At 47.4% G+C, this 19,678-nt stretch overlaps 1 protein-coding gene across 1 annotated transcript; it reads left to right on the top strand.

The window, feature by feature from the left end:
• Positions 1-38: 38 nt before the first annotated feature.
• GPR139 (G protein-coupled receptor 139) lies at positions 39-17,210 on the top strand. The gene is made up of 2 exons (XM_042037532.1): positions 39-225; positions 12,882-17,210. The coding sequence occupies exons 1-2, from the start codon at positions 105-107 to the stop codon at positions 13,814-13,816; spliced, it is 1,056 nt and encodes a 351-aa protein (XP_041893466.1). The 5' UTR covers positions 39-104; the 3' UTR covers positions 13,817-17,210.
• Positions 17,211-19,678: the final 2,468 nt, after the last annotated feature.

Below are 19,678 nucleotides of genomic sequence, written 5' to 3'. Positions count from 1 at the left end.
GCCGCCGCCCGCCGCGGGGCCGCGCCGCGCTCGCCGCCGCCGCCGAGCGTGCGAGGGGCGGCCCGTGCGGCGGAGCGAGCGCCGGCAGCGGGGACAGCGGGTCCATGGAGCACAGCCACCTCCACCTCCACAACGGCTCGCTCCTGGCGCACCACCGCTATGGCTGCGGCTTGGGATACGCACCCGTCGTCTACTACAGCCTGCTGCTCTGCCTCGGGCTGCCGGGTGAGTGCCGCGGGACGGGCGAGGCTGCGGGGCCCCGGCAGCGCCCGCCGGAGCGGCTCCTGCCCGCTGTGCGGGGCGGGGCGGGGGGAGCGCCCGCGGTGTCCTCGGGATGCCCCGGGCGCGCTGGCTCCGCGTGCTCGGCGGGATAAGCGCGGGCGGTTCGGACAGCAGCATCTCCCGGACAGCAGCATCCCCCGGACAGCATCTCCCCGCCCGGCGCGCTGCCGTCCCGGTGCTGCCTCCCTCGCCAGGGTTTGTCCCTGCCTGCCCTCGCCCTCCTACCCGGCTTCGGGCACCCTGACTTTGAACTTGACGAACAGAGTCAGCCTGTCGTGAAGTTTCTGCCATTGTCGTTTTGGCCATGTGAGTACCAGAGCGGTACCCAGGCGGCCGTGTCCCCACCGATCTCCTGCCGGGCCAGCACAAGTGTAGCTGCCGAGTTTTTCTGGTGCAAATCCCCACCCGACTCTGTGGGGCAGGGCTGGCTATAGGAAGCAACACACCACCACTACGGAACTTGACTGGGGAAGGAGCATGCTGTCAGAAGCTTAGCAGACAGCTGTCATACTCGTGAGCCTGTCCTTGTGGCTGGTGGAGCAGGACAGTAGGTAGAAAGTCCAGTCTTGAGGTCAGCGTGCAGCAAAGGCAATGGCAATGCTGACACTGAGACCCCTGGTACAGGTACTTGGAAGAAAGTCCCAGCTGGCAGGGACCAGTCTCCAGAGTGTATAACCCTGAGCAAAATTTCCTGCTTAAAAGGGGGACAAAGACATTATAGAGATGCTTGGAACGAGAAAAGCTGAGACAGTCCAAATAAGGAAGGAAAGGATGTCCCAAGCTTGGATGTGAACACCTGTGGGGCACCACTGCCAGCACACAGCTCCAAACGTGCAGATGCCACACGAGCATCACATTGGCAGTACTGTCTCAGCCGAGACAAGGACTGAGCAGGTGCTTCCTCCTGGAGGGGGCTGCCTGTGGCTGCCAGTGAGATGCCTCAGCACGCAGGATGGAGAGGAGCTGCTGTAGTTACAGTGGGCAGCACTGCCATCCCAGCACAGCTGGGGTTGGCAAACAGCGTGGCTTGCTCACTGGCTTAACACCTCCAGCCTGACAGTGACTTAGAGTGATCCCAAGGACAGGTAGAATGAGTTGGGGAAAAAGTGAGAGCCTTCTGATGCACCAAGGTGAATTGGTGTTTTAAGGGTGTGATACAGGAGAGTTTGGTTTTGTCTGTGTAGAGCTACTCATTTTAAGTGGCATGTGGAATGGCAAGCAGTGATGATAGGTAATAGTCCATAGTTTCCAAATGTTTGTTCACCTTAATTCCTTCTTCAAGCAATTTTTTCATAGAAAAATTTTTAATCAGACATGAAGAGAAGCCTGCCTCTGAGTGGCATGCATGCAATAACACTCTCCGTAGGAATTGATGTGCTTTGTGTTGGTTTGGTTTGGGGTTTTTTCCCCCCCCTTTCTGTCTCACAATTAAAATTTGAAGATTGGCTAATAGTTCAGAGAACTGGAAAGTTAAGTCCTGTATTTACCCACAGAGGATGCAGAGCACAGGCAAGTGTCTGTGCTCCAAAACACTGGTGAGTCTCAGCCCTGACCCGAAGAGACTCAGCCAGCAGGGATAGGAGGAAGTTTCCCCTTCGTTAATTCCTTAGGGGCTGCTTAGATTCCATAGTAATGAGAGGCTCTGACTTCAACATCAGTGCCCTAGAAACTGAGCAAGACCCTCTCAGGATTATGAGGTGAAGAAGTTGTCATGAAGCACTCTGTGGCTAAGCTTGCCTTTGTGCTTCTCTGAAACGGGGGAAAGTCTTGCGTGCACTGACAAGAAAAGTCATTTAATGAACGTTCTGCACATACTTGCACCAGCTCCCTGGGGATACTGCATTGTAATTACAGACCTAACACTGTCATTCTAAGAACATGGTTAAAGTCAGACACAGTCCAAATTAGCAGTGGTCTCATGCATTTCTCAAGGGATCAGACATCAGTTGATTAGAGCAGTGGCACCAGTGCCAGTGCTTAACAGAACTAGCCAAAGCGCATGGTGGTGCAGCACTGCTGAGTTCCGTGGGCTTACATCAGGTGTGGATGTGTCCAGAGCACTGGCACTGACACCTGGACTCACTGCACATGTACAGTGTGCTGAGTAAATGCACAGTGTGCTGAGTAAATGCACAGTGTGCTGAGTGCATGAGAAATTCATGAGACTGCACAGAGATGAGAACAAGCTGGATGTGCTTAGGGGAAGGCTCACACAGCCAAGCTTCGTTGAGGATGGGGTACAGGGCGAGAGCAGTGTTAAAAAGAGCTTTTCATGTTTTAATTTGAAGCTGCTCTTCAGTTTTTTGACATTAGAAATTTGTAAAGGTAGCAGGCTTTATTGGCTGTTAGAGAAAGAGTCCTGAACTATGTGGGATCTTAATTAGCTCTGTGTGGTGCCAAGAATTTTAAGAGAAACCCTGTCTAGGATCTGTCCTCAAATACAGCACTAGTGCAGTGTTTTGCTGATATGCAGAGTTAACTCCTTGCCACAAATCTTGGAGAAAGACTGATGAGAAGAAAAGCCAGTTAACTGTTTCCACCTTTTCTGCTGTAGCATCTGAAGGAAATTTCACTAACTCAACAACTCCACATTGAGGCCAAGCGATGCCAGGCCTGACAGTGTGTGCAGCAGAAACATCCTCCCCCTCCCACCCCTGTATAACCCAGGCACCTCAGCAGACCCGGCTCTCAGCAGTGGCTCCTTCTCCCTCTGTTCAACCAGCCACCAGAAAGTCTGTAGATAGCAGAGAGGAGAGAGCGCAAAGCAAACTCCCTTCAGCCCTGCTCTGGCAGTAGCACACAGAGGGAAGGGACAGGCTGGACCCTACAGAGAGGCACCCACAGAGCCCCACTGCCCACTGACCCTGTGTGGCTGGTGCTGCACCCGAGCTGGCTGCAGCTCTGCCAGGGGTCATCGTGCCTTTGGGCACCTGGGCCAGGAGGCTGCTTCTTTTCATTTTAAGCAGAGGCTGATAAGACAGAGACAGGTTTTTGAAACTTGTTTCGAGTGCAGGCATGCAAAGGTGTCCCACAAGTACGTGGTCCTGCTGGCAGGAGTGGGGTGTCTCAGGATCAGGCTGCAGGGAACAAGGAGAAAATGCCAGTGCAGCGGTGGGGAGCAGCATGAGGCAGAGGCCCTGAGGTGGGGTCTTCTCCCATTCAGAGGGGAAGGTTTCTCATTTATGGAGCCGTTCTGCAGCCCCTGCTCTGCTAACCCTGCATTCCCCTTGTCTGTCAGAGAGAACCTCTGAAGTACCTGCAGTTAGCTGGGAGGCAAGAGAGGGGCTGCAAAAAGTCTTAATGGAAATGTTTCTTGCTTTAGTGAGAGAAAATGCTAGAGAGGGGATGGTGTTGGATGTGGGGGAGGGAATAAATTGCTCTGATTCAGTCCAAGAGGAGGCTGGTAAAGGTGAGAAAGCAAAGAGCAACAGGTACCACTCTGTCTCTGCCTTTGTCAGTGAGAGCTGCACAAAGCAGCTGCACCAAAGAGCTCCTTCTGTGGTGGGGCCACTGAACACAACCAAGAAGGTCAGGCACAGAAGTAGCACTGCTTGCTGCAGAAACCTGGCTCTGACCTTGATTCCTGCTTCATTAGAAGGAGCAGCAGCAATGGAGTTGCCTTGCATGCAGTCCGTTTTTCCATCAGGAAGGGAGCATATTGCTGCTGAAAGGACAGAGCATCAGCATTTCCTAGATCACAGTCTGGCCTGATCCAGGTTCCCAGGGCTCATCTCCTCCTGACAGTGTGAGAGGCAGAGTGAAATCTGGCTTTCTTAGTCAATCCCAGTGGGATTGCTGTTCCATTTTGCTCCCCAGTCAGTTGCCTACCTGGGATGTGCATTGGCTTCAGGGATCGTTGCATCCCAGTGACACAAAGCACAGCACCTTTACAGCATCTCCAGGAGGCAACAGACTCACAGCAGGACTCCAGGGAAGTGCCACTCCAAACTTCAGGAGCCTGGTACACAACTGTTTCTTTTACTTGCGCTTTAGGCTTTTGCATTAAACCGGTCACACTGATCTAAATGTAGATTCAGGACTTCACAAGCTTGGGAAAGCAGCCTGGACATGCTTGGATGCTCCCAGCTGGAAGGTGTGAACAGGTAGTGTTCATGTCAGACCTGCTGCTGAACAAGGTGACGTGGAGATGGGGACAACCCGGGTCATCCAAAGCCCAGCCAAGCACAGGGTGCATTCACAGGGCTCCATGCAGAGGGAGAGAAGCTGCAGTCCTGACCTGGAGGAACGTGTCAGCTCAGCAGGGGTGCCTAACTGCTTTGACGCTCTGTGAAGAGAGTCCAAGCTACGGACCTTGCCCTAGCAGGTGACAGATTGGCTGTCCTTGCACAGCGAGGCAGATCCTTCCTAGGGCGTTGGATTGACACATGGGTGCACTGAGCCTGTGCAAACTGCGGGGTGGTCCCAGGCCAGCCGAAAGGATGGAGACCTGATCCTTCTGGAGCCTTCTCCCTGTATAAAGCTTGGGATAAGGAGGCTCTCTGGGAGATGTGCATGCCTGGGTCATCATCCTGGCAAGGCAGGTGCTGTTGGTGGGCTGAGCACCCCTGACCCAAGAGACCATCACCATGCAGCAGCCCAGCTGCATTGCCTCCACTCCGAGGCTGTGTGGGGGAATGAGACCTGGAGAGCGCTGCCACCCCTGTGCCCACAGCTGTGACCCAGTTGGTACCCTGAGCGGTGAGGGGGACACGGAGCAACGTTTGCTGGCGACCCACGTGGCGTGTAGTAGCAGTAAATACCAAAGCAGGCAGAGGAAGGTGTACACAGAGCACACAGCACTGTGGAAGTGTCCGACTCGTTTTGGATTCCTGCCATCTACTGCCTAGTATATTCTTCTGCAATCACAGTACAGGCTTCTGATTAAAGAGAGCATTTCCAACACCTGAATAAATAGCTTTTCTCATAGCAGCATACCTGAAAAATAGAAGTGCTAAAGGAAGATCCGAAAATATGAGTGGGAGAGTTGTTAAAATGTATTGTTATGACCTTGAAAAAACAGCACTCTTCTGCTGTTGCTCATTAGGGAACAGGAACCAAACCCTCCTGAGACCTGATTCAACCACCCTTTTCACTCAAAGACCATATATTCTCTGCTTAAAATCTGAACTGGATGCAAGGCCAGTACATTGCATCCTACTTAAAAGGGGACAAATAGATTGCTGGAACTTTAGCTCGGCTGTTGGAGCAACTGAAGGGCACTACAGCTCATTTACAGTAGCAGTGCTGGGCAGAGGGGAACAAAACTGCTGCTAACACGCTTAAAATGAGTCATTTCCTATTGTAAAATGAATGCTTGTTCTTTAAGGAGAGAAGAACCATTATGAAAAATAATAGATTCATTCTGTTCCTGCACAGAACTGGTGACAGCAAGGTGTGCAGATGGGAGTGATTTCGTTTGGTCAGTACCTCTGGAGCCTGCAGCTGCTAAAATCTTGCAGCCTGGAAGACAGCATGTGGCTGAACCCATGCTAACGCATGGATTGGGGAGAGGTTGATTGTACATTTCTGGATGCCACTAGACAGAGTACAATTGCTAACTTTGGATTTCTTCTGCCACGTCAGTAGGAAACAACACTGTTGGGGCTGTAACGATAATGAGGTGCCATATTTGGGAGGCTCAGCAGACTATGAAGTGCACAACCTTGCATGGCAGGCAGCTACAATGGATTGGAAAGGAAAAACTCCAAAGTACATTTTTCCTTGAAATGACAATGACACAAAAGAGAGAGCACAGCCAGTTTTCACGGTAGGTGGGTAATGCAGAGCCCCCAGTTGTTAAGAAGTCAAAACATTCAGAAGCACTAGGCAGTCTAATATCCTGCTGTTCTTCATCCACTCCCTTACTTAGTTCTCTCCTCCTCATCCTCTTTCTGCTGCCTTCCATAAAATGGGGGTGAATCAGCAGAACGAAGGCAGCAGGAGAAGGCCTTCATCCACACACGGCACAACTCTGTGTAGGCAAACAAACAACACGGAGATGTCCTGGTGGGGGGTGTGCTCTGCTTTCACACGCCAAGGGCAAAGCAATCCCTGTCCACAAAAGCTTCCACCTTCTGTCTCAGGTGGTCTTTTTGAGCCTATAATCTCTTTTCCCATTAGCTTTGAGACACCAGAAAAGGAAGCAAAGCCAAAATCACTCCTTGAGCACAGGAGACCTTACACACAAATCAGTTTTCATTTTGCAGAATATGAATGTGTACTTACAGATCCTAACTCCCCATGTCTGGAGTGCCTTTGGTGCTGTTCTTGGGGTAAGCTTCTCTCGTGGGAGAAGATGGTGTTGGGTTGCCCCCCACGACCCCAGTGTGGTTGTGCAGAGAGAGTGAAGTGGAGGCAGCCAAGCAGGACCAGAATGAGCAGTACAGAAGATGACCAAAAAGAGTTTTACCCCTTTATCCATGGAAGGGGAGAGAAGCTTGCCTGTTGTAACACTGAACATCTTTTTCACTGGAATTGTTCCCTTCTACCACCTAAGAGAGTCCCTGCAATGTACAGTCATTAAACCTCTCCATCTTTTCAATCTTATGGAGTATTGCCTGCATGGACAGGTGCTCTAGAGGTTGCTTTTGGTCTCAAGACAAATCACCTGTCAGTCACTTACATCAAACTAGGATATTTCTCACACATTTGTTCACTCCAAGTGTGTTTTCTTCAGTGTCCTGACTGGCACACAGCACAGTGATATATCTAGTGGGGATGCAGTATATTCTCCGTGGGCAAATAAAGCCAAACTGCAATGGTTTTACAAAGTCTGTAATTTCCTGCATATTGTGTAAAATTGGCGTAGTCTCTGAGAAAGCTTGGCCATGGGGTTTGCAATCTTGAGCTCCTATTGCATTACCTAATGCTTTAGGAAGACATAAAGACTAGTTTATTTTAGCAAAACCACAATCGAAGGTAAAATCCTCTTAATTATTCATGTTCAGTAAAGAATTCACGGCAGTGTCCTTATGAAGTCACATCCTCTCTCCATCCCAGTCATCCCATGAAACACCTTTGGCATCTGCCGCAGTACTTTGGCATTTGGTATCGAAAGGTTAGAATGGTCACCCTGGAACTCGAGTTACTCAGCTTGAGACCTCTTACACTGCACTGACAGCCCACATTTAGAAGCCACAGACGCCTGCCAAATGAGACACCCAAACTGCCTTGAAAATCCCTGTCTCTCCAGATATGTTGCATGAATAACCAAATTCCTTTTATGATTTCTGCATCATTTTACAGATCACTTTTTCTGTTCCCAGCTCCAGTTTCCATTAGAAGGCTGTCCTGCTCTGGTAGCAAGATGCGGGGCTAGACTTTGAGATGTGCATTTTAGACATTTTTATCCTTGTGTGGGAGCCTCTAAGCAAGGCTTTGGAGCGGCAGGAGGAATGTCTGAGAGTCATTAGAGACTTTCTGCTCTGCAGGCCCACCTCAGGAAAGGTGGACAAGAAGAGTGAAGATGGGGAGAACCAGATCCCTGTCACACTTACACACGCATGGCCCCAGTGAGCACAAACCAGACCTCCCCACATCCTAGCCCAGTGTTCCTGGGCTGTTCTCATACTGCAGAAATAGCCCTGTTTTATACAGACTGCTCCAGAAAAACTCCCGTGGTCTAGGAAAGCCAAAAGCAGCACAGTGTAATTACACCTTTGTGCCAGACAAGCTGCTGCACTCCATCCTCGTGGCTGGCAAGGCTCAAAGGGAGTATCAGCCATTGGCATCTCCGTGCCGTTGCTGTGTCTGTGCCCTCCAACAGCGAGGAAGTGCTTTTGCTGGATTAAAATCCTTCTCTGGCCTCTGTGACCCACTGATGGCTAATGCCAGCTGCAGAGCAGAGTACCTCATTCACTGCATCCTTCCCCAGAGCCATCTCAGCTAATAAATGCTGTCAGTGAGAAAAGTGGCCCCAGAGGCCAGATTTCATTGTCAGAATCTGGCCTCTGGCACCGACTCTCTCATTCACTTGTGACTCGTAAGCACAAGGCCGTGCTGTGTTTTCCCTGGCAGTAACTAACCCGGCCTCCTGCACCTAGAAGGGAGTTTGGGTTGTCCTGGGAAGGATCTTGGGCCTCCTCTACCTCCAGGTTCTCTTCCACCCTCAGAACTGGCACGGTCTGTCCCTGCAGATGGGATTGCTAAGCACAGGCCACACGAGAGCCTTCCCAAAGATGTGAAACCTCTTCCAGCAGCAATCCTGCATCCGTTCCTGCCATAGCTTTTATGATGCTCTTTTTTTTTTTGCATATATCCCTCTCCATTTCCTGGGAGATGATGCAGGCACCAGCAGAAGGGGCTGACAGCTCTTCCCTCGTGGGGGTGCCTTGCTGTGTGCTGTTTGACAGCACTCGGACAACTGAACAACAAATAAATCCATTTATTTTCAAAAGTCAATCCTCACAGGAACTCCCCAGGAAGACAAAACTTGTATTGCAGTAATTATATTCTGTAAAGTATCTCTTTAGGCTTCACAACAGTTTAAGGGAGGCACTCAGGATATGATAATAAAAGAGAAGAACAAACTGAAGCACCGTTCAGTCTGTCCCCATCTGCTCTAGTGTGGAGTTTGATCCACACTGGCTGTAAGAGGGAAATGTGGACCTAGCCTATCTTCTTTAAGGACAAACAGCATCCAGAGGTCATTGGAAAAGATCACATAACCAGCTATAGCCAAGATCAGTAAAAAACATGTATTTCCATTGCCACAGCATCTTTGGTTGGGTTTTTTTTTTAATAGCTTCTGTTATGTAACGCCTTTGTCAGAAATCACCCATTGTCATCAGCTTCTCCAGAGAGCTCCCACACTAAATCAGGGCTGAACGCCGTCCTCATCTCCAGTCTGGTAACTATTGGTGAGCAGTAAACAGTACCTGTTTACATTTGAATATTGCCTCCTCGCTTAGAGGAAATCATCTATTCCCATCAAGCCAGAACATTCCTTTTTCTCACCACTTATTTTAGCATATTGTACTTACATTCTCAGAGTTCCTAAATCTGAGAAGGAGGTGTTACTAACATTACTTCTGAGGCAACTTAAAATTTCCCCTTGGTAAGCCATCTCTCTGTGCCAGTCAGGTGACTACTGCTAAGCCTGCAGAGAAGTTTCCCACATTACACGATAATTTGTGGGGATCCTAGCAACAGCTGTGTTGGCTAAAAGGTGTCCATTCTATTCCGTGACCTAACGGAATCACGCTTGGCGAGCAGCACTCGTGGCTACTTCATTTAGGTAGTTTATAAAGCTCAACTGCTGAACCAATGCAGGGGGCTACTGCTTGTGTTGTAAAGGCCATTTGACTGCAGAGGCTGCAAAGTGCTCTCAATTAAAAAAAAAAAACAAACCACAAATAAAGCCCAGAACTATGCCTATTTCTTCTTTGGACAGATACAATCACTTCTGCTCACGTGCAGTGAAAGTAGTCAGTGAAAGGAGCTCTTCAAATCCCTGCAAAGGCCGCTGTTAGACACTATTTGAGTGATGGCTGTAACCCATGAAATGAGAAGCTGGGGGCAAAACTCTGCCCTCAGCTCACAGGTACCGCTTTGAGGCACAGAAGAGTGCCCAGGCTCTGCAGCCAAGGCAGCATGGCTTTGGCATGGGAAGTAAACCCAAATCCACATGGGAGCCTAAGTTACTCCTAAAGGAAGACACAACGGCCCTCCAATGGCATGAATTTTGGTGCTGCAGTTTGTACTCAGAAGCTGATAAAGTCAGAAGAGGTGTCAGAGGAGAGATGGAAGTGTGCTGTGGTGCAGCCTGGCTGAGTTAGAAGGTGGCTGTGTTTTGAGCAGCCTGGACCAAAGGTGTTTGGGTATCAGAGACCTTAGGACGCTGTGTCTCAAATGTCTCATGTCCTCATGCCAGGAGGGAAAGAATTGAGACTGCCATTTTGTACAGTTGCTTCTAATCATCTGCCAGCAGCACCTCAAGGCTTCAGCCAGCTAGTCCCCAATCAAGCCCTGGTTCTCAAACAGATATTTATAAATTCAGAATACTGCACTGCAGCAAGCGATGCTGGCATAAATTCCCATCTGTCATCCCCTAATCATCTCCCAGCACAGTGATCAATCTCTTTCAAATTCAAATTATCTTAACCACTTAGTATCTAGAGAATACACTGCAGGAAATGGGCAGTGTACCATCCAGGACAATTTAGGGGTGCTGACCTATCCAGCAGCTGTAGCTCCACCTACATTACAGCAGAGACAGATACTTTTATATCTCCATCATCATCATCTCTGCCATAGTTCTCATCACAGACTACCTTGCTAGTGCAAGAATTAGTGTCAGCAAGGTTAAAATATGGTCACAGATACTCTTCTATCACCTTTCACCCACAGTGGGTAATTTTTGCCCACAGGAGAGCAGGACACTGAAGAGGCACTCAGGAGTTACCGAGACACTGGCACAAGGACACAATTGGTCACAGAGAGTGGTGTCCCTACCCCTTTCCCATTTTCCTGAGCTTTAGGAACAGTTTGAGGACAACCAAGGACCAGCTTAACACTGGCTAGGAAATGGATGAAGGACTGAGGCATCCATAGCTCAGCTACACTTTCCCTATACAGTGTGCAGCAGGAAAAATACTCACAGACCCTGTGCTGAGACAGTCACACCGGCAACTTTCTGCTGCACCCCAGTATGTATCTGTTTGCACAAAGTAGGTGGTGTTACTGTATTTCATATCATCCAGCAAGGAAAAAGCTCTAATGTGATCCCAGGGAAAGCATTTCCAGTACAAGGTACAGTAACCCTTGCAGAAGGAATTAGGTAGAGCTCATGTTTACTTTATCAGATCAATTTTCTAATCTGGCTCACCAAGCAAGGCTCGCTGGCCTTGGATAAATAACTTGCATTTCAGCACACGCTGTACTGCCGTGGTGGGGAACCCTGAGAGGGGCAGGGGCAAAGGGTGCAAAGGACTGCTCCTAAATCTGCTCCTCGAGCAAAACGGAGTGGGGTTAGAGGCCAACAGCAAGACCCTGCAGTAGACAGAGAGTTGAGGAGCAGGGCTGCTGTACCTGAACACAGCACGGCTTCAGCATCCCTGCAGGAGCTGCTCTGGCAGTCAGGCCAGAGCTACCAGCAGGGACCAGTGCCTTCAAACATCGCCCTTGCTGCACACTGGTTCCAGCTGCTGCCACTGGAACGAGTCGAATCCAGAGGATTTAAAGAGGAGATGCACCCCATGGGTCACATCCAATATCTGTGAAGCTGAGCCAGTCAGCCTGGCTGGCCAAAACCAGCAGTGGCTGCAGGGCCTTGATAAACACTCCAGCTCGAGGATTTCCTTGACAGTACATCACTCACTGCACCTCCAGGGCTCGTCTGCAGGCACAGCAGAAGCATTTCTAAGCAAGTGAGTGAAAAATGACACAGCAGTTCTGGTGATATCACCTCTTGTCTCCCACGTCTGTGCTGAGCTGAAATCAATGCAGCTGCGTTCACATTAATGGAGGACAGAATTGGGAAAATTCCCCTGAAGGCAATTTGAGACTGTACCATTGGAAAGATCGTGCTTCTTTTCTTTTGTTTGTTTGTTTTTAATATAGGGAAAGAGTCAGTTGATTGTCATGTTTGGGTTAGTTTTTTTCCAAGATACAAAATTAATACGTTCAGGTAACACAAAAATAGGTGAGGGCTGTTAGTCAAGATCATTCACTCTGCTGCAGTTCATTTCCCTGGTGGCAGAAATCTGCTCCCAGACAGCAGGCTTTGAAGGTGTTCATAAAGGAGGAAGTTTTCTCAGTGCCAAGAAAAACAGTTTTTAAAAAAACAAGCATTTTCAGTTGTAGGACACGTCCTAGGCCGTCATTACCTTCATGTCAGCAGCTTCCTTTTTCTCTGATTTAAAGGAATCTTTCCAATTATTGTTGATTTGTTTTGGGAAATCCATCAAAGCTGGCAGAAATGTTTGAAGCACTGAATGCACAGAAGAGGTGATTTACAGAAGACTTAGAAAAGTATCAACTACAAACATTTGGCACTCACTTGTACAGTAACCACATCTCTGATTTTTAAGCACTTTTCCAGATATTCTAGCCAAGTGATACCAGCTTCTGATGGGAGCAATCTTGTCTGTCTCATTCTAGCCAAACTGATAGTAGGAATAATAGGATTTTATTTTTTTTTCCAATTCAAGACTACACAGTAAGTTCTGGTAAACAAGAGAAAGTAGTTAAAATTTGGCTACACCTTAGTGCTCCAGCAAATCTCTCAAGTACTGCAAGGGCTGTTTATATTCATTACCCTTCTCATTCATCCCTTGTTACATGTAAAAGTGAAAAAAACAAGGTGAGAAATAGAAGTGTGTGTGTGAGAGCTTTTTTTCTCCTGCTACCCCTCCCTTTATGCACAGACAGGAGTCCCAGCATCCCCTGCTCAGGGGTGGATTCCAGAGCTGAGGGCAGGGCCACACACTCTTGTCACTGCAACAGCTTCACTGAGGGACATGACTGGGGTGTTTTCCTTTTGGTTTCTTGAATTTTAATTAGGTGGTCATGTTGCCAAGTGCTTGAACAACTCCAAGCAAGTGCTCAGAAAAGCTAATGTTACATCTTAATAGCCTAACTCTGTGTTTCTTTTTCCACAGCAAACATCTTGACAGTCATCATCCTCTCCCAGCTTGTAGCTCGCAGGCAGAAGTCCTCCTATAATTACCTTCTAGCTCTAGCTGCTGCCGACATCCTGGTTCTCTTCTTCATCGTCTTTGTTGACTTCCTCATGGAAGACTTCATCTTAAACAAACAGATGCCTCAGGTACTGGACAAAATAATTGAGGTCTTGGAATTTTCTTCCATCCACACGTCGATTTGGATCACGGTCCCGCTGACCATCGACAGGTACATCGCGGTGTGCCACCCCCTCAAGTACCACACCGTCTCCTACCCGGCTCGCACCCGCAAAGTCATTGTGAGCGTCTACATCACCTGCTTTTTGACCAGCATCCCCTACTACTGGTGGCCCAACATTTGGAGTGAAGACTACATCAGCACGTCCATGCACCACATCCTCATCTGGGTGCACTGCTTCACCGTGTACTTAGTGCCCTGCTCCATCTTCTTCATCCTCAATTCCATCATTGTGTACAAGCTGCGGCGAAAGAGCAATTTCCGCCTGCGAGGGTACTCCACGGGGAAAACAACAGCCATTTTGTTTACTATAACTTCTATTTTTGCCATACTGTGGGCACCAAGAATAATCATGATATTGTATCACCTCTACGTGTCGCCTATAAACAACAGCTGGGTGGTCCATATTGTGTCGGACATCGCCAATATGCTGGCACTGCTGAACACTGCCATTAATTTCTTCCTCTACTGTTTTATTAGCAAAAGGTTTCGCACAATGGCAGCTGCCACCTTGAAAGCCTTCTTTAAGTGTCAGAAGCAGCCTGTGCAATTCTATACAAACCATAACTTTTCCATAACGAGCAGCCCTTGGATTTCCCCAGCCAACTCTCACTGCATCAAAATGCTTGTTTACCAGTATGATAAGAATGGAAAGCCTATAAAAATATCACCATGAAAAGGGCAATAGTTGGAGTTTCTGGGTGCAAGTTCTTTTCAAGTGGTTACATCTTCAGGATGTAATTTTCTGAAATGGCTGTTTTGAAGAGAGGTCATTTGATTTCATTTCCCTGGGTGGCCAGGGGCAGATCAGACTGTCAGGAGGAAACAGGAGCACTTGATTTTCGGAGCAAAAGTGAGAAGGCAAACACCTCCATCTCTTATATAGCATTTTGAATATGCTTCAGAGTTCAAGTCTTAGTGTTCAGTCACACTCAAATGTTTTGCATCCCAACACCAGTGCAATCCAAAGTCATCAGAGGGGTGAAGCCACAGCAGTGTTTAATTACAACCTTTTAAAACACAACGAAACCTTACTTGACCATCAGTTTGCAATCAACAAAGTAAATGGATGCTTTTGCGTACTGTGGAAGGTGCCATTTCTGGAGCATGCACTTGCCAAAAATTATGTGTCAATTCTGGCATGAAGTGCCACCACACACAGTTGTGCTGTCAAGACCTCCTTGCAGGAGGCAGCCTGTGAGACACAAACGGTGACAAGCCTGTTTTGGCTCATTTGACCAAGGCTCGAGGACCGATACAGTACCTGTTGCAGCCTTGGCATGGAAAGCAATCCTGCAAGCTGCCAACATTTGCTTGTTTTAAGTTGTTATTTAAGAATGTGACTGAGACAGGGGAGCTCGAGGGAGGGAGGGATGTTTCTAGAGCCAAGAACAAAAGCAGCATCTTTCCCCAGCTATTTCAGTCACGGTGTCTAAGGACTTTCAAGGGTGAAACCAAGTCCTGCCTGATGCAGAGCTCTCACCGAAGCTGCTCCTGTGAGCAGAGTGATCAGAGCCTTCAAGTTCCTTCTTAATCAATACAGACTCTCAGTTATCCCCCATGTTCAGGCCTTTAGGGATTAACATATAAAAACCTCAGCTTAAGACTTTCTCCTGAGGGATGATGCCATCCTATTGCAGATTTGCCATTGAGTTGTTAAAAAAAAAAACCAAACTGTGAAAGAAATTCATTAAATACCCAACAGCAGTAAAAACATTAAAGCCTTAGTTTAAGCTGATCTAAGTATTTAGCTTATTTAAAGGAGGTTAGCTTCTCTTCCTTCACACTCAAAAACCAGCACCCCATCAATGCTGACTGTAGAAAATAAGAGATTTACAGGAAGGCTGAAAATGCATTTCTTTTAATTTCTTTCCCTTTCAAATCTTGGCATGTGGCTTCTTGGAGCCACATGCCACAACCTCTTTATTCTACAGTGGGCACTTCAGGGACCTCACTGGCATGAGGGCAGTGAAGGTGTGTGGTGAACACCAGCCCAGCGTGGTCAGTGGAGCTCCTCAGGAGCTGCAGATCAGTGGTAGCTTGGTGCTAACACTGCATTTGTGCCTGTGCCCATCTCCAGTGCCATCAGGGAGCTCATGGTGCATCAGGAACTAACGCAGAGAGGTCCTCTGAGGAGGGATCCAGTCAGTCCCACTAAGGTGGGATCAGAAGGCTGAAAGCATCTCTCTGAAATACATGGATGGCTCAGCTTTGGTGCAAATCCCCTAAGAAATGCCAAGCTGGCAGAAGTCCTGCTGAGGACGAGCCTGGTTCCCTTCTGCCACAAAGGCTGTGTTTGCACAATGCCTTGTACCCACATCCTGCAGGAGCCAACCCCACCAACCCCGAGCTCGCCTTCCCCAGCAGGGAATGGCAGCAGAAGGCCGTGGAAACCAGGTCCCTGGGCAAAGGGGTGTTCTCAGGAGCAGAGATGGGATCTGCCACTGGCAGAACTGCTCAGCAATTCTCTGCTGAGGCAGCTCAGGGACCACGCAGGCCAGAGCAAGGAGGGGGGCACGTCTGGGGAACTGGGCTGAGATGAAAAGCTGACCTTTTCTACCCTCGGCCACCACAGGGATGGTATCCATTTAAATGTCCCCAGAGAAAAATAAGGAGCTTCTCAGTCTGTTGGCTGTTTGTCCTTGTGATCTCAAAGCTTCACCCTTGCAATAATGTAAAAGTGTAAAAGGGATGCTCAGCCTTGTTGTATTTGTCATGACAAGGTTAAAATTATTTCTCCCTTTATAGTGTATTACAGAAATTCAGTTGTGTGTCCATCCTTCCTGCCCTTCTCTTGGAAACCTCCCTCTGGTCTTTGTCAGTTGATAGTAACCAAAGTTACCTTATGGAAAAGGTACTGTATGTTTCATTTTGGAAAAACACTGTATTTATAACTTATTTTTATTCTACATTTGTTATGAGGAATGCTTGTCTGAGTTAAACGTGAATGAGTCTGAAGTGCAATATCTATGTAGATAAGTGGTTCATTTTTGAGAATGTATCTATTGAAAAAATACCTATTTATACAAGAAGTTCTCTATTCTATTTAATATAAAAGTAACCTTAAAGAAAATAGTGAATGTTTAGGGCTTTTATTTATTAAAAAACGTTCAATTAAGTGCATGGCATATGCTGCCATTCACATGCTGTGACTTATTAATTTTTGTAACATAATGTTTATCCTGCAAACTATCAGTGTCATCTGATTTTTTCTGTCCTGATAATGTATTTTTGTAAATTACCATATTTAAAAACAAAAATCTTTCTGCGTGACTATTTTTTTCCCTATGAAAAATAACGCATTAAATCCTTGTAACTTATTTGGAAAAACTCACAATCATTTTCCATATCACTTTAGCAATGACAAGGTGCAATTTTCATGTACAGTGGATTGGTCATTTCACTTCTGATAATTTAAGGCTTTAAAAGCTTGCTTCCAAAGCCCTTTGAAGTCAAAGGGAAGGTTGCTAGTGGGTTTTGTGGTTGGTTTTTCCAATCCCCATCATTTCAGGAGGGCTTTGGATCAAACTGTATCTTGTTAGCAGACATTGGAAGCCTTCTTAGAGCCCAGTTTGGATAATAAAGCCTTGACTTTTTAGTCTGCCGTATGGGACCTGCTGTTGATAATACCTGCCTTATTTTTGGTTGTGTGAAGCATCTTGCAATGACTGTTGCTAACTAGCCATTGTCTTGCTGTATTACTCGTACCTCCTAATTTTCCAATAGTAAAAACTTAACCAAGCACATACAGTGTCATTATTTAGGGAAAAAGTATCCTGGAGACAAAACCATCTTTGTTGTGGAGATGGTCTTTTGTACTCTAATTTGTATTTCAAATATCTACAATTAGAAAAAATAAGCTGTGAATGGACAGTTTTGCAGTTATTTACAGGTATACGTCCTTGAAGACCACAGCTAGGAACAAAATACTTTTTAGATGAGTTGCTGGTATATAAAATTATGGGACCTATCACCTATTTAAATTGTGAATATTGATATTTTCATAAGTAGACAATATATTGTGTTTGACAAACTTGTTTGTATTATAATAAATTATGGTGCATAACTTACTACTGTGTTTGGAGCTATTGTTTGATTTGTGGATTCTTATGATGTTCTTCTGATTCATAGATGCTTATGATATACTACAAATGAGAGATAGAAAGTGGATTCAGAACCTCAGGAGACTGCACATGGAAGAAGCCCAACATTTCTTCAAATGAAAATTACCAGCACTGCAGATTTCATACCCCTGGCAAGCGTAAAACTATCTGGGATCAAGTTCCTAATTTCTCTGGAGAAGTAAAAGGACATGAAAAGGACCAAAAAATACTAAAGCTAAGCAGAGAATAGAGAAGAACCTGACCAGAAAAGTCCAGTGTCTGAGAGATCAAACACTCTAGGGTTAAGCACACTGCAAGGACCACGCAGGCAATGCTTGTCAGATTTCCCTGCTGTGAAAAGCTTGGGAGCAGGTTTTAAAATACAGCTTCAAAGAGACAAATGAGGGGAAAGGGGCACTGCAGAAAGGGGCAGTGTCAGACTTGGTGGAGCTTATCAGAGTTATTCCTTAAGGAAGGAGCCTGGGGTCTGCCTGTCTTGATACTTTCATTAACAGCTGTGGCATGAGAAGTACTGATGAAGTTATTAAAAAAGGAATTATACTGCTGGCAGAGGACTGAAGGACAGGTATTTCATGTAAGAATCAGATGACCTTGCAGATTGCAGTGATAAAAATGGGATGAATTCAATAGTAATAAACACAAGGTTCTCCACTTGTCTGCCTGTAACAATACATCTGCTATAAAACCTCAGCAGTCAGAAACAACCAAGAACCCAGTTGTGCCAGCTGGGCTTGAATGACAATGAGTCACCAACAGAAAGCAGCTGAGAAAAAATCCCAGAATGCATTTTATAAGACTTCATGTGCTAGATGCACATGTATATAAAGGGATAAAAAGCAGTGCAGAAAAACTTGATGAAACTGAGCTGGAATAACAATAAGAGGTTATGAATTTTCCTCAGGTAAATTTGTCCTGGAAGTTAGAAGACATTCTCACTACCAAAGCAGGGAGGCTCAGCAAAAGCCTTGCTGGCAGCCCAGATCTCCCTGCTGGCTTTAAATGGAGCCTGGTGGGTTCATGGACAGAATTATGAGATGAGGCAGGTGGCAGAGTACATTGGGACCGTGCTTCCTTGGAGCTGGCAGGTCCCTAACTCAGCTCAAAGGACAGCAGAGGTGTCCATTCATCCCATCTCATGCTGAGGGGCAGCATGAGAACCATGAGAGCCAGCAGCCACTCAGAGCAATTCCTGGAGCAAGCCACAATTCCCTCAGCAGCTCTCACTGTGGGTGCTGCAGGGGGGACCACTCTTTACACACCCCCTCTGAACCCACACCAGCTTCTGCCTCAGCTTTCAGTTCTTTAAAATCCTCTTTAAGCCCACCAGGAAGAGTAAAATTTTAAAAAGCAGCCTCATACAGTCCTGAACAATTAAATAATAATCCCACTCTTAGCAGGCTGGGGCTGGCTTTGCAGGATCTGCCTTTCTGACAGCATGCAATTAATTCCCGAGAGTTGCCAGACACACCAAGGGGGTTGCAAGGCTCCAGCCTTTTGTAATAAATAGGCATCAAAAATGAATTTACTGCTAGCTTCCTACAGTGAACCAAATACACATAAATATTTATTACAATTACAAAATGGTGTCAAAAAATATTAAAAGCTCATGTTTTCCTGCCTTACCAACAGGCTAGAAATGCTGCTCCACCTGTTTCTCCCACTCTGCACCTTCTAGCAGACTAAATGGACAAGAGGAGCTGCAGGCAAAAGTATGATATTGAATATTACAGTCTTACAGATTGATTTGCTGTAACAGAACATACTGAAGACCTTCAGCTGAGCCCGGCTCAGCGTGGCTCGTGCTGTACAGCAGCATAATGAAACAGCCCCTGGTCTGAGGATTCTGCAGGGACGTGGTGTCCAGGCAGAGCCTGTGCTCCAGCAGGTCCAGCAGGTGCAGGTTAGCCTTGGAAAGGGGTCGTGGGAAAGGCAGTAACGTGGAACTGAAAGAGGCACACTGGGATGCTGTCCTTGCCATGGCACGGAGAGAGACCCCGGGATGGGTTCTGCTGCTGGAACCTGGCTCCAAATGGGGCAGCGACCCCCAGGGATGGGCACAGCCCTGCAGAGGAATAGTGGCCTTCACATCCCCAAACAAAAAGCAGCAAAGGAGGGATCAGCTTCTGGTGCTCTAAAGCATCGTTTCTCCCACCCTTGCAGTGTCACAGGACAGTGAGGCAGCCCATCCACAGCAGGAGTGCCCAGGCCCCTCGCTGTCCCTGCAGATCTGCCTGGCAGCTGGGATTCCCCTCATGACATGAAGATGACTGCCATGTAGACAGCTCCCCACCAGCCACTCCTCCCAGCCAGCAGAGAGAAATTCATCTCGGCCGCTGAAAGTGCCCGAAGTGCAGCAGAGGTGACACGTGCCATGGTCCCAAGTCATACATCACACAAATGAGGGCAACGAGCCC

This window comes from Corvus kubaryi, unplaced genomic scaffold (genome assembly GCF_017639235.1).
Source record: "Corvus kubaryi isolate FWS band 111438036 unplaced genomic scaffold, C.kubaryi_AGA036_p1.0 37387, whole genome shotgun sequence".
In the NCBI taxonomy this organism is placed as follows: domain Eukaryota; kingdom Metazoa; phylum Chordata; class Aves; order Passeriformes; family Corvidae; genus Corvus; species Corvus kubaryi.
Note: the sequence above shows the minus strand (reverse complement) of the source record. Positions and strands in the feature narration are given on the sequence as shown.